A 16,368-nucleotide genomic window follows, 5' to 3' on the forward strand; every position below is an offset into this window, starting at 1 on the left:
TCGCCCTTACTTATCGAAAATTTCACAAATAGACATAGTCTAATTCGTGAATTATAATTGATTAATCAAAACCAATTACATGAGTCTTACAAGCAATATTGTCTCAACTAGTGGGGGGACCATGGGTCTATATAACCGAGCTTCCAATAAGTAGATCAAGAATTTAGCACTAAAATTCACTAACTTATTAATTCTTCGTTGAATCCACGCATAGAACTTAGAATTGCACTCTCAGTATATAGAATGCTCTATATGTTCCACCATATAGACACATCATTAGTTATCCATTGTTATAATCCTAATGTGATCAATGATCCTCTATATGAATGATCTACACGCTGTAAAGGGATTAGATTCTAGTTACACCTACAATGTATTTATTCCTTAAAACACTTGACCCCGTATAAATGATATTTCAGCTTATGTGAAATGAGTACTCCACCATTTATATTCGTTTGGTCAAGCTCGAAGGAGATCATCCTTTGCTTACTATTCGCCAGATAGAAGCTATAGATTCCATGTTTATCATAGCGCTCCCACTCAATTGCCTTCTTAGTGTTCCCCGAAAAGTACGTATCACCCTGACCAAAAGGTAGGCTTAACTAACAATTCAAGGAACACGAATAACCTTTCAAGATTGAGCCTAATCATAACAGGATTAAGATCATTTGATCTAGGATCAACTAGGCGATATTGACTTGAATAGATATCACGGTAAGTTTAATTAAATCTAAGTCAAAGTTCAATATCGGTCCCTTCCGATGCATACTCCATGCATCCAACCTGAGCTTTACTTTAACCAATGCTCTGGAAAGAACATAGCACTTCTCCAAATGCAAGTAAACTCTGTTGTAGATTATCATATCAGTAAAACCCTATGTCTGATAAATCTAGGAAACTTTATTCACATAGTCATGTTTACTTTCCAATGTGTTGACGGCACAATAAACAAGATCAAGTATGTGAAAAGGGTTTCAGATGAATTTGTACATTATGTACATATAATCATGAAATAAATCATGTGAACCATGCAACATTAAATGTTATTTCTAATCTATATTAATAAGTAAATCTGATTATATTGAAATGAGTTTTATTTAGGGCATAAAACCCAACACACCACACCAGTACACCCCCCATGTCAAGACTTACCTCGACCTCCTTGGGATAGGCAGGAGAATTCATGGGATAGCTACATTCCCCCAAAACCTCAACTTAGGGGACATGGATGGGAAAGTTAACATGATGTCTCCCGAGATAACTATGTTCGCCCAAGACTGATACCAAGCAAACATGGACGCACCCAACCTCCACCTCAGGAGGATAGTTATTTATCAAGGTCCTAGACTACCAGCACCCGAGCATACTGCTCAACAGGGTGTTGCACCTCGTAACCCCCAACAACAAAGAACAGTAAGCTATTTGGAAGATAGTTACCATTAAAAAAATAATTATAGTCACTTTTCTAAACTCAAAAAATAAGTAATAAAAGACACTAATTAAACCTTATTATTTAGGGGGCATAAGGGTATACATAACTATACTCAAATGAAAAATCCTATAACTATCATTAACAAAGATTTTTAGAAAAGTGGTGATTTTTTTAAGAATTCACAAACTCTTAAACTACAAGTCGTAATGGATTTAATTATAGTCACATGATAAACACTTAATCTAGAAAGTGAGTATTAACTCCAAAAGATAACTAGTGTGTGGAGCATGTTACTCAAGGGAGCTCAAAGAGCAAACTTACCATAACAACTAGTTAACTAAGAAAATTTAGAAAAATAAGTGTATAAAGTACTTGGAATAATATAACTAAGGAAATTAAAACACAACCTCGAGCAAAGATTATAACTCTGCTAGCACATCGAAATATAGAGCAAAAGGCTTTAACTCTATTTAAGTATCAAACTTGAGTAAGAGACTTTATTCAAGTGTCAAATTCGAGTAGGAGAAACAACTCAACTCGAATATCTAATGGGATGAGACATGTAACTCAAACTCATATAGCAAGGGAGTCTCCACTCTACGTGTTAAACTCCATCTTGGAGGTACATAGTTCAAGATGAAAGGAAGTGGTGTCCAAGCATGATGCTCAAGCAATTTTAACTCACATGACCAAACATTTTACTCGAGCCAGCATCAAGGCAAAACGAGAGATAGAGGCCCTCATGGCCATACCTCTTCACCTCGGCCTGGAATTAGCTAGTCGGTTCGACACACCCAAATCACGTCAGCCTTCAAGACCGAATAAGTTGTTCCACCTCGACAACTTCTCGGCCAAGCCACGTCAAGTTCATGCCAAGATGCTCCGACATCACCACAGTCGCGCTACCCAAATGGGTACCAACGTGACTGGACCTCATCGCCCACATCACTGCGAGATGTCATCACACTCTCTAGTTAAAATATTTTTAAGTTAAACTTATACATGGTTGAATTAACACTACAAGAAATGTCACTTTTGTGAGCTTAGTTTGTTACTGCGCTGGTAAAAGTAACTTTTACCAGCGCACTCACAAACTGCGCTGCAAAAGGGTTAAAGTTTTACCAGTTCACAATTGTAGTGGCAAAAGTTTAACTTTTACCAGCGTATTTACGTGTTGAGAAAAGTCATTTTTGCCAGCGCTTTTTATTTTGCGCCGACAAAAGTTCTAATACCAATGTTGATTTGCCAACTCCTTTTGCCAACACATCAAAAGTAGATTCCGTTTTGTCAGTGCAAAAATGTACTGACATTAGTATATTTTTAAATTAAACTTAAAAATGGTTGAGTTAACATTACAAAAAATGTCACTTTTGCCAGCACAATTTGTTACTGTGCTGGTAAAAATAACTTTTACCAGCGCATCTCACAAATTGCGCTAGCAAAAAGGTTAAAGTTTTACCATCACACATTTTGTAGTGGCAAAAGTTTAACTTTTACCAGCGTATTTACGTGCTGGGAAAAATTTTGCCATACTTTTCATTTTGCGCTGATAAAAGTTTCAATACCAATGTTAATTTGCCAACCCCTTTTGTCAACACATCAAAAGTAAATTTGTTTTGCCAGAGCAATACCAAACTTTTGTCTGTACAAAAATGTACTAGAAAAAAGTAACATTTTTTGTAGTGTAATTACACATGCATCATATAGTTTGTAATATTATTTAGTAGTGTTATAGTTTAATTATGAGGAGCTCACGTTTTGTGTTGAAGAAAAGAATGACCAAAATAGGAAGAGTGGAGATGAAAGAATACATAGCAAATAAAGCCCAACAAATACACATTTTACGCACAAAGAGAAGTGAGACACAATAAGCATATAATCCCAAATTTTGATATTGAATTGTCCAAACCAAACCAAATTGATCATGAAATATATATTATATATGTGATTGTACAAAGAGATAGAAAGACTATATGCTCCAACTCCAAGTCAATAAATAATAATAATAATAATAATAATGATCCATATTCTCAATATTATAATATCCCAATCAAATTGATGTTATTGCAAATATATACCAGGATAATATTATATGAGATGATGAGAACTAACCTAATCTCTTAAGAACAAAAGTCAAGTCTCCATAAGGGTTTTAGATGCCCTCAATATAAGATTTTTGAATGTCTTCCTCATAAAGAAAATGTATTTATTTAATTATAAGGTATATAATAATAATAATAATAAGATTATGGGTTAATATTATTTGATGTTGCCTAGCCTAGGATACATGGGGGCTTGTTTGGTACTATAAAGTGATGTTTATGTATAAATAGGCAGAGATCTTGTTCAAAGTTGAGATATATTTATATATTCGATACTTAATTATGGAATCTTTACGTATATAAGAGATCGATATGGCAATATGAATATTATCAATGTTCCTAAACTTAGTACTTTCTCTTTGTATTATTGTATATATATTCTCAGTATTAATTTCATAGTGACATGACTAAGGTATATATATATTGACACGTGTCGCATTCGAATTCGCCCCCATCCAACAATACTACATAAAAAATTATTAAGCAAAAAAATGTATAATTAATTATTTAATATGATCACCCTTAAATAAATATTTTATAATGAATTATTGGTAATAATTTTTTTTTTTAATTATGTCAATGTTTATCTGTAGAGGATGGTAATAGAAGTATAGATACATACATGCATAAATAGCAACTTAACTAGTGAAGAATTTTAAGATTATGTAATCACATTCTTAGAGTTAATATTTATATATTTATAAGTAACAATAAATTAAATTTGTGTTAACTTCAGTTAATTAAATAAATCGTACAACAACTATATTTGTAGCCTCTATAGCCATATAATTAAGTAACCGTTTTAAGAAAATGAACTAAATGTACATGAAAGAGATATTTGTAATAATTTTTATAATTAGATTGAATTTTTTTCAATAAAAAAAGAATAAAAAGTTCAAAAACAAAACTCTACATGAGTCATAGTTCGAGAGAGAAAATCATATTTAATTGGAAACTGATGAAAAATTATAATGAGTGGTTTTTAGAAATCACAAGTCCACTATACAAAGAGCTATACATCAATTTGCCAGCAAAAATTAGTTTTGTAGAGAAAATATATTTTTTGTGTTGAATTCTTATCGATTTTTCAACATAAAAGTGCGCAATGCCAAAGAAGTTTTGATATTCATTAGTGCGTTTTTGGTATTTTTTATTAAAAAAAAAAGAGAAAAAAAACTCAAAGGACAAAACTCTACAAGAGTAATAGTTCCGAGAGAGAAAATTATATTTAATTAGAAACAAATGAAAAATTATAACGAGTGGTTTTTAGAACAAATTTCCTCACACATGCGTTTTGTTATTAATAATTTGTTAAAAAAAATATTATTTTCGTTGAACTTTTATCGATGTTTGTTCTCAACATAAAAGCGCGCACACGTACGCAACAAAGAAGTTTTGATATTTATTAGTGCGTTTTCGGTACTTTTTGCATAAAATACGCTGGCAAAAATCTTATTATTATTGTAATGTTTGTTGAGATTTAATCTTATGATTAATTTGTTGTATCAATTAAATAAAATATAAAGTCTTTTCAATTTGATAGGCACGTTATGAAGTAAAGTTGATGAGCATATATATAGTTGATTATATAGTATATAGGTAGCTATATGTAGAGTGAGTGTGAATGATGATGGCCTATAGCTATAGAATCTTGGTACCAAATTACTTGGCGTGGCCATACTATGATGGAAGAAACAGTATATAATTACCTTGTGTACTCTCTTATATATGTCCCTTCATGCTTATATTGGAATCATTTATTTATTACATATCTTTCTTCAGATGTTTTGCTTTATATTCAAAGAAAATATCTTAAGTTCTTATTGTTATTATGATCATATTATAATGGAATCATGTTATATTATAGACCATGTTTTGGAAGCTTAGGAAGAATCTTTCCCATATTAGAAAAAGTGGCAACACTATAATTCCAATTTCAAGTAGTGCTATAGCTCTCCAACATAGAGGCCTAATCTCTAGGTTAGGTCTTATATGTTTTTGGTCATGTAATATGGACTCAAACATGACCACTAAAAAATTAGCGTAACGTTGGGACGACAATTTTGAATTGATATTTAACACTAGTTATCGTCTTACATAGTAAATCATACTATATATAAATGTGTGCAAAGCACGATGAGATGATAACTCTAAGGTGACTATATCTTTTCATGTACGCCATATGGTGACACAATTCTCATGCAAGATAAAAAAAAAATTGTCGTTCCATGTAACAAAAGACGATTTTCTATATGAACTATATCGTCCATATTATATGAGGTGATACTAACTTGTATGTAAAGTATTATCTTGAACCTATAATGGGGTGATGTTTGTTCGTGGACTATCGTCCCAAATCTATTATGAAACGAAAAAAATTAATATATTGGAATCGTTGTCCCTTAATTACACCTAAATAAGAAAATACTATTTAAAACTATTCTTTACTAAATACAAACTATAATCTATATATAATATTTAAACTTAAGTTTCTTTTAATTTATATATAACAAGTAATAATACTATAATACTATAGATTACTTTATGAAGATGCTCGTAGTTTGTAAATCAGTTTTTGGAGTAATGAAAACACTGTCTGATTCATAAAAAAAAAACCATTATAATACTATAATTACCCTAACTACAACTAATTAATCATCCCCTTTGTTGCCCATTTTTTTTAGCTTAATTATAAATAGTTTGATGTTTTAATTAAGCTTTGGTTAAGATTGTAGGGTTAACGAAATAATCCCCAACCCTACCGACATACATAATAATAAAAACGCGGTCAATATAAATCATCTTGCGTTATGCCTTAAAAGATTTATTATAATTTATAATTAAGTATAATTCTTTGTTAATTTATATATAATATATGGTGGTTATGTAGTAAGGGCTTTAGAATAAAATGTATATATTTTATTTTGACACCTCTATAAGGTATAAAATAGTACATAAAAAAGAAATAAGATATCAACTCAAAGTACGTAAAAAGAGAAACAGCAGGCCACATTAGCATAAGCAAAGTCCCCCAACAACCAGTGATAGAGATTATTGGGTATAGACTTTAACAGAACATGTTCACTCACCCCATTTACATATATATATATATACACTATACATGATCTCACTTTTCTATCTTTGAAACCTTATACTTCAAGATATATATATATATATATAATATCTATATATATCATGCATCCATGCATGCATATAATAAATATACTATTTATATATACTACGTTTCAACAAGGGATTGGTCTCAGCTACAATAAAAGTTTATGGCACTTGACTTATTTTTGCCCTCATTATTCCACTTTGAAAGATGTTAATATTAGTCATGTAACTTAATATCAGCTGGTTCCACACTTTTTGATTTGATAAATAACATAAAAAATATAACATATATACTTTTATTAGTACAATTCAATATCGGGTTTTAGATATTTTGATTTAATACATAACATAGAAAATTGACTACTTACAACGCATCATATCGATATGTTGATGTGTATTTTAAGGTACCTAATAACAATATTCTTCGTCTTTAATTTCAACGCACGAGAAATTATAATATAATTTTATTTTATATATAATTAGTGTATATTGTAATTATAATATAAATGTTTTACTAATATTAATTATTTACCTATAAAATCTAAAAAGAAAAAGAGTTTAAAAAATTAGTTGTACATAACATTTTTTATAAGAAAAAAATAATTTTATTAAAAGGCAAAGAGCCAAAAAGATCCAATAATAATCATTTTAAGTATGATAAACTTAAATAAATTAGTTTTACACTAACATATAAATTTTTTGAACTCAGATTTCAATATTCATATATGAACATTTTAAAAATTTGGAGGAAATCTTCTATGACTACATTAATAAACACTATATATCATAAATAAAAAAAACAAAAAATCTGAGATGATAATCAATTTACGTACCAAATAAGAATCATGTTGTACGAACAATTTAAAAAATAAATAAATCTCATCCCTAACTAACACAAAATTCACTTGTATATAGAGATTTTCTTTTATATTTCCTTAGTTTTTTTTTTTGTTGCTCATAAAATTCTCTTTTTTTATTTGTTGAACCTTATATAGTACTCTAAGATTTGGTGAAGATATACGTGTGGGCCATATGCAAATCTATGCATATAAAATTTTATATATATTTATAAATTAATTAAGTACACTTTATAGATAGGTGTCAACATGGGTTTGGACATTTGGCTATAGAGAAATGTTTATATCATGTAATTAACTTTCTATCAAAAAAAAAAAAAAAAACTTTCTATCAAAATATCTTAGATTTTGTTATTCTTAAATAATTTTCTTAAACTTTTTAAACAGACGACTACTTTTGGAATATATAAAAGGGTGGTATGTTAAGGAAGCATTTTACTTTTTATTTTTGTTTTTAAGTTTAGTACTGTGGATTGGTATAGTAGTCTTTATAATTTAGTTTTGTTCTGGTTTATCTTTAGCTGCATGTCAATTATATATATATATATAATATATAATATATATATATATGCTCTTATATCTACACTATAACAACCCTAAAATTAAAGTGCATCATTCGTACGTGGAGATGACGTTAATTACAGTACACCTCTAAACCCTAAATTGTTTCGGTAGACTTTTCTCTGTTTTGACTGCGTGACTATTTTTCTTATATGTATAGTAAGTAATTGTTTAAATCTTATTTTTATTATTGTAAATTATTTAAAATATTTAAAAAATTTTAAAAATTTACAAGTAGTCTTAAATAGTTACAACGTTCGTAGTTATAGAACAAAATTAGACTAATAACATTTTGTGAATGCAAAACAGATATGGGTCTACTTGAACAATCCTTTAAAAATGTCTATTAGATAAATTTGTAAATATATATATACACATGTATAAGGACAGAATCAAGATAAAAAATTAATATAGTTAGCCTCGAGTGAGTATGACAATTGATGAACAATTTTAAGTTGTTGTTATGATTGATAACTTACTCTCATCGTGGAAAGATTTTAAAAGTACTCTCACGCACAAAACAAAAGAGTTTTTGTTAGAAAGTTTGATCACTCGCCTTTGCATTAAGGAGGAAGCTCGAAAGCAAGACCAAAAAGAAGAGGTTTTTGTTTCTAAAAATAAAACACTAATAAAATATTCACTACTCATCTGAAACCTAATGGGACAAATTTTAACAATCAGAATCGCAGAGTGAATTTGAACCACAATAGTCAACCTTATTTCTTTGTTCTTGCCACAATATATTTTACTATTGTGGCTGAAACTGAAAATTAACTTAATAGTAAGATCAAGATGTTACGTAGTGATAGAGAGCACGGAATATGATTCTACTACTTTTGTTGATTTTTATAACCCACATGGAATCATACATGATAATACTGTACCTTATTCACCTGAAATGAATGACAAAGTTGAAAGAAAAAATAGAACTCTTATTGAATTTGTTGTTGTTATTTTGTTGAGTTCTAGTGTTGCTTTTCATTGGTGGGGAGAAATTAACTGTGTATTATGTGCTTAATAGAGTTCTTAAATCTAAAAGCAAAAATTTGATTTATGAAAGTTTAAAAAATAAACAATTCAATATTTCATATTTTAAAACTTGGGGTTGTTTGGCATGCATTAGAATTCTTGATCCTAAAAGATTTTTTTTTGAAATTAAAAACATGTCTTTATTAATGGATAACCTCTGTTACCAAATGAGGTAACAAAACAGTTGGAATAGACGCTAAATTAAAACGACAATCAGGTATAATATAGTAGCTCTTGCAAATGAATGAGCCACCATATTTGTTGATCGTTTAACAAAATGAATTGAAACACTTCTCAGAGAATTTAGTATAGCCTTACAATCATTAACCACTTGGCTAAATGTGGAAATCATAACAATGGAGCTACGAATGGCTTGCACAACAAAAAGACAGTCTGTTTCAAGAATATCACCCGTAACCATTGATGATCTTTTATCCAACTCAGCGCTTCTCGGATCCCCATTGCTTCGACAACTTCAGGAGAATTCGACCCCTGGAATAGCTTTGTGCAACCTTCTATCAAGAACCCACCTGAATTGCGTGCCACATACCCAACACCAAAACTCCGGGCCTCCTCAAACAACGCTCCATCAAAATTGATCATAAGAGAATTAAAATGGCTAGTAAAAGTATATGAATGTGTGTTTATTGGATATATATGATGTTAGTAAAGCATATAAATTTTATGATTTAAATGCACGTGTTATTTTGGATTTTAATTAATGATGTTGATTTTTATGAACATAAATTTTCATTTAAATTGAGAAATAATGGAGGTGCATCGTTTAGTAAAATATACTTTAGAAGAGGATCTTTCTAACCTTTAAGAAGTTTTGACTTCACTATATGTTGATTTGTGGAATGAAGTTATTAATGACGAAATAGACTCTCTCCAGTCAAAAGAAACTTCGCATTTAGTTGTGTTACCACCAGATTGTAAGATTATAGGTTGCAAGTAGAAATTGAGACCCAGTGGTACTGTTGAAAAGTGCAAGGCACTTCTTGTTGCCAAAGGATCTAGACAAAGATAATATTTTGAGAAAAAATTTATTTATAAAGATTCATATATTTATTTATAGCATTTTAATTTTATTGTTAATGTTTAATTATTAATAGAAAAAAGTATGTGTAATGTTATTATAATTTTAGTATAGTTTAGCTAATGTTTAATTTTAAACTTTAATTTTACAAAGTTTATTTGATATTGGAATAATTAAAAAATTTTAATTTCTTTTGTGTTGAGGTATTTTCAATATGGTAAGTTATTATTTATAAGTCTTACGTGCTAATTCATTAATGGTTTTTTTTAGAATGTACATGTATATTGTTAAGTCATTCTTTGGAGCAATACTAATAATATTTAAAGTTGAGATCTTAGGATTTAAAGAGTGTATTTCATTTTGTAAATACTTTTTTGTTTCGTAGTTGATGATGATATAGAATTAGAATTGAGTATAAAATTTTATAAGCTTATATGTTGTAATTATATTTGTGTTATTAATAAATTTTTATTTATGCTCGAGTTGTTTAACAATTATGATTATGATACAAACGAATATATAATAAAAAGTTAAGATTATTAAAATTTTAAAATAATAAAAAAGATGGGTTATTATACTATAGGGCACTGTTTAAATTTGTCGCGTATAATACTATAGGTGACAGTTTCAAACCGTGCCCTATAGTGCACACTATACTCGACGATTTTTAACCATTGAGAATATTTTTTGGGCGACGGTTTTTGCAACGGTCAAATAGGCGACGGTTATAGAAACCGACAGGAATACTTTACTCGATTGTTTAAAATTGTCGGGAAAAACTAATTTTTTAGTAGTGTTTATAAAACTATAATTTTTTTCAATTTCGTCACCACAAACTTCAATTTTAATTTATTAAAGAATATTTTAAAGTAACTGATACTACATGTTTCTGGCTAGAACCAATGATCTAGAATCTAGCCTTATATGTGCCATGTTTAAGACAATAACAGACTCTGTACTGACAAAATTAGAAAAAAATTACAGTTTTACAAACATTGAATACTTATGCCGCTAAAAATAAACGTTGAGTCTATGCTACTTACAAACATAAAATTTTGAATACTTATACTAATATTTACCCTATATATTTTCTCTTAACAAAATTTAGAAAATGTTGAAGGAAAGCAAATGTCTAGTACCTACATAAAATGCTATAATACTACTTGTATAATTGAGTATTCCATTATACATATTTTGATTTAATAATATTAGTAAATATTATTTGCAAGACACCACAAAATTATTCAAAATAATAATAATAATAATAATAATAATAATAAATAGTGAAGCATTGCTCATAATGATCTAACATCCTACAAAGTTAAAACTAATTGTAGACTGAGTCTGATGACTATTATAGTACTATATAGCTATTAACTTATGTTCTTTCTAGTAAACCTATTTATGGAAATCCAAGTCACCCAAAACTCATCTCATGACCTACTCTTACTTCATCTCATATGCTATATACATATTATAAACAGGTCATAATAATAATAATAATAATAATAATAAAAACAAATAATATATATATTTTTTTAAAAAAAATAAATAAAACCAAATGGATAATTTAGGAAAACATGGCTATTATGGGACCTAATTGACCACTATACTAAAAATCGGCAACGGAATTAGCAAAGGCTTGGTCAACGGTTTAAAGACCCAAGAATAAAATAAAAAATATTATTTACATAATTAGTATAGAAAATGCCATGTCACCATGTACACACGCCACGTGTCCGGACCCAAACGAATAAAACAGCGACACGTGGATATAGTGAAATAGAAGGTTGAGAGCCAGTGTAGTGGTGAGGCGTGAGGCTCGGGTTGACCCATTGCCAAAGCCTACGTAAGGTACAACCTTGTTAAGGACACACACACATTATATACAATATATATATATACATACACATATATATATATATACATGATATAACCTCATCCAAATATGCCCTGTGTTCCCAACTATATAGGTTTTTTGTATTATATATATGAACTGTTTACTTCCATTTTCTTAGCTAAGAAAAACATTATAAATCTCCTTTTCTTCAAAGAAAAATAAGCAAGCACTCTGTTTTTTGTTTTTTGTTTTGTTTTGTTTTTTACACATTATTTTGAGCTTGAAAGTTGAAACAGAGGAGAGAAGAAAACGGTTTGAATTAATATTGTTGCTACAAGACCCTTGTTTTTCTATTTTTTGCTATTTTAAGAGAGTTGTTTTCCAAATTAAAACCCACCAAAGAAAATAATAATAATAAAAAAAAAAAACCAAAAAAAAAAGGACAAAGAGAAGAAAGAAAGAAGGCCCATGTTGCAGGAGGTGGTTCGTCAGCCGGAGATGCTTCCCGTTGCTGTAATTTTCTTCCCTTAAAAATGTCATCTTTTTTGCTTTTTTGTTTTTTTTTTGTTTTTGTTTTCCATGCATGCCAAGTTATAATCTTTTTTGGTTTTTTGTGTTTATAGGGGTGATTCTCAACTTGGGTCGTTTCTGTTTTTTTATTTTATTATATATTATATATGTTTGATTTCGTGTGTTTTATTTTATTATTATTATGTGAATGCTGAGATTGAAAAGAAAAGAAAAGGCCTTTGTATAAAGTTGAAGAGTCAAGTGCTCATGAAGTTTATATTTTGTAGTTTTCTTTAATTGTCTTTTTGGCTCTAGAACTTTTTCTTTCAAATGGGATACTTGAAAAAGGTTCAAAATCTGGTGATTATGAACTGATTTTTCTTCTCTGAAAAAATTACAAAATTTGGGACCAATAATTAGGCCATAACACACTTCTTCAAAGGAATTTGTCCGATGATTGAGTTACATTTTAGCCAAGGATATATTGACCAAGTCAAAAGAGAATGCCCATATAGAAGAAGTTGCTATCAAAATATTTGCAACTCAATAATAATAATTCAAATTACGGAAAAGTACATATTCATTTCATTGAACAAGTTTTTTTCTTTCTTATAGTATCAAATATGCCCACTTAAATGTCATTTTCAAATAGCACCATTACACTATTTAGAGTTATCTAATCTAATAGGGCATTTTTATCTATCTTTCTTTCTTTCTTTCTTGATAGTTATTTTCTACTTTCCTTTGATAATTGTGGAATAATGTTAGCTTTATATGCTTCTGATATAAGCTGTCTCAATCTTGATTCGTTTTTAGATGTGTGAGATGAAAAATCCTTTATGGAAGAAGAGAAGAAGAATTTTTTATTTTTTTTTATTTTTATTGTTATAGTGCTTTTCAATTCCAAATGTTTGTTCAAACTAAGCTGTTTCTATATATTGAACCAAAACCAAAATTGCATGAGTTCCCCTTCTTTACTTGAACCATTGATTTTTTACTAAAACATGTCCTAACATGTCACATGGGACACAAAATCACATTTTTCTATTTTTGAACACAAAAATACCAAATTAATCTCATATTAGAACATGGAAGATTGGTTAATGAAAAACAGACCAATAACTTGGTAAACAACAGAATGTCATGATGTTTTTTTTTTCTTTCATGAGAGATAATAAGTAGAAAAAGAGTTGTTCTAGATTGGATTTTGGGGACCCCCTTTTCTCCTCCTTCCATAGTAAGAAATATGAAGAATTATTATACTTCTCATTTGCTTAAAGCAAAGGTCAGAGTATATATAAATTGATGATAATAAAGACTTTTTTAAATATGAGTTATAATATTGTTGTGTTGATTGTGTTGTTGTTGTTTTTGCAGGATGATATTTCTAGCCAAATAAGTGCTCAGATTTTTGAGTTTTGTGATCATGAACTGTTCCCTGAGACACTTCAGAATTCTGATGAAGTTACTTCTTGCTCAAATTGTTGCTATGAAGTGAACTCATCTTATGCACTGCCTCAAGATATTGAAAAATTCAGTGCCTATGCTGCTGAAAACAATGGCATTAGCACAACCGAGGCTGGCTCAATCCCAACAGCTACAAGCACCAACACCAACACCAACACCAACACCAACAACAACACTAACAATAGTAACAACATCTCAATCATATTTGATTCACAAGAAGAAATGGACAATGACATATCAGCTTCAATTGATTTCTCTCCATCCCCTTCATTTTCTGTCCCTCCTTCATTAATGCTTGGAACACAACAGGACCAATTCGATTTCTCTTCGCTACAGCAGCCTGCACAGATGTCATTAGCAGATTCTGTTGTTGTTGATGGTTTTTCGGTACAACAGTACCCTGGTGGTGACTCTGTTGGCCCTCTTATGTCGGCGGCTTCTTTGCCATCTGTTTTCGAAGATGATTGTTTGTCTTCGGTGCCTTCTTATGTCCCTCTCAACCCTTCTTCTCCTTCTTGCTCTTTCCTTGGCCCCAGCATAGGATCATACATGACTGCAGGGTCCATAAATGCTGCTGCTTTGTCTGTTGACACTTCTGGGATTTTTAACACTAGTATTCTCATGGCTTCTGAGTTGCAACAACAAGAATTGGATTATCAAGGAGACACTTCTGGACTTTATTGTACTGATACTATGCAAAGGGTTTTCAATACTGGTGAACTTCAGGTACCCACTTGCTCAAATCTATCAAAATTAGAAATTTGTGTGTGTTCTGTCCCACATCGCTCGTATCTAAGTGATTTGTGGGGTTTATATTACACTTATCAGCTATCAAATTTTAACTCGAAAAAGAAATTTGTGTGTATTTTGTTCCATATCATAAGGTTTTAACATATCATAATGTTTTAGTAATTTTGGGTAAATGCTGTGTTTGGTGTGATTTAATAGTTCAAACACATAAACAAAAGTGTGCTTTAGAATTTGGCTAAAGCACACTCTTATACTGTTCTTGAACTTTTTGACTCACTTATACAAAATTAATATATTTATTTTTTCTCTTGGAAAAAAAGGCACTTGGAAGTGAGTCTCAACAATTGATGAGTGGAGTTGGGAATTCTAATTCTTTAACACCTGATATTCCAAGTATGGGGGACCAAACTTTCAAAGTAGGGAAGCTTTCAGTTGAACAAAGGAAAGAAAAGATACACAGATACATGAAGAAAAGGAATGAAAGGAACTTCAGCAAGAAAATCAAGGTTGTCTCTCTCATTTCTATCATACTTTTGTTTTTCAAATATGAAAAAAAAAATAACATTGATACATAATATGTTAGTTTATGTTCTACATTATTAGCTCATAACAGTACTAATTGTGCATGAAAATCTGCAGTATGCCTGTCGAAAAACACTTGCAGATAGCCGCCCTCGAGTTAGAGGAAGATTTGCGAAAAATGATGATTTTGGTGAGACCCCAAGAACTAATTCTGGCAATCATGAAGAGGATGATGAAGAAGAAGTAAGATTTGATTCTCACATTAACCATTTTTCTTTTGTGAAATGTTAGTGTCTAGCACTGTCATCAGATGTCATATTACTACTGGTGCATGGTGCCTGGTGCCTAATAGCAATGCTCGTTTTCTTTCTTCTTCTTTCTTCATGTTTAACAAATTATATGTTTCATTCATGTCATAATCTCACATTCATTTCATTCTCTTGTACAGGTTGTTGTGAAAGAGGAGGATGATATGGTTGATTCATCAGATATATTTGCTCATATTAGTGGAGTGAACTCATTCAAGTGTAACTATCCCATTCAATCCTGGATTTGATCTAGTTTTTTTCATTTTAATTTTTCACTGGTATTAGAACTATCTACCAATTTTGCAGGACCCTTTTCCAACCAAGATTTATTGTCTTGGTTAAATAATAAAAAATGAATAAATGGGTCATTATATACAATATATATATATGTATAACTAATGTATAAATCATGTCAAGCTTATGTATATGTAGAAAGTGAATAACAATATAATTTTTGTAGATATTTATTCAAATTTCAATGTACCAAAGCAACTTCAAGAAATCCTTTGATATTCAATCCTTTTTTCTTTCTTTCTTTATGTTACTTATTTGTAACTATTTTTGTTTAAGTACACAAAATATGTACCAAAAACACTGCACTTATAATATTTGATTAAGATGGACACAAAGTTTAAATAGACATTGGCTTTGCACATGTCATTCCTCTTTTTATTTTTGAAAAATCCTCATAAATAGTGTGATTAACACATATAGTACATGCACTTTTTCAGAACATGATAGATTTCTTATAAGCAAAAAAAATAAAAAATAAAAAAGTGGCATTTAAGTACTTTTTCTTTTGATTCCATTACCATTACCTTTATAGTAGAGATA

General features: G+C 29.8%; 1 protein-coding gene across 2 annotated transcripts; it reads left to right on the forward strand.

The window, feature by feature from the left end:
* Positions 1-12,038: 12,038 nt before the first annotated feature.
* Positions 12,039-16,051, forward strand: LOC115722155 (uncharacterized). 2 transcript variants are annotated; one of them, XM_030651285.2, is made up of 5 exons: positions 12,039-12,490; positions 13,865-14,680; positions 15,025-15,210; positions 15,344-15,469; positions 15,675-16,051. In XM_030651285.2, exons 1-5 carry the CDS (start codon positions 12,446-12,448, stop codon positions 15,780-15,782), a joined length of 1,281 nt encoding a protein of 426 aa, XP_030507145.2. In that variant the 5' UTR covers positions 12,039-12,445; the 3' UTR covers positions 15,783-16,051. The 2 variants fall into 2 exon arrangements, with proteins under 2 accessions (XP_030507145.2, XP_030507144.2); XM_030651284.2 differs by lacking the exon at positions 12,039-12,490 and adding an exon at positions 12,514-13,772.
* Positions 16,052-16,368: the final 317 nt, after the last annotated feature.

This window comes from Cannabis sativa, chromosome 9 (assembly GCF_029168945.1).
Source record: "Cannabis sativa cultivar Pink pepper isolate KNU-18-1 chromosome 9, ASM2916894v1, whole genome shotgun sequence".
NCBI classification, from domain to species: domain Eukaryota; kingdom Viridiplantae; phylum Streptophyta; class Magnoliopsida; order Rosales; family Cannabaceae; genus Cannabis; species Cannabis sativa.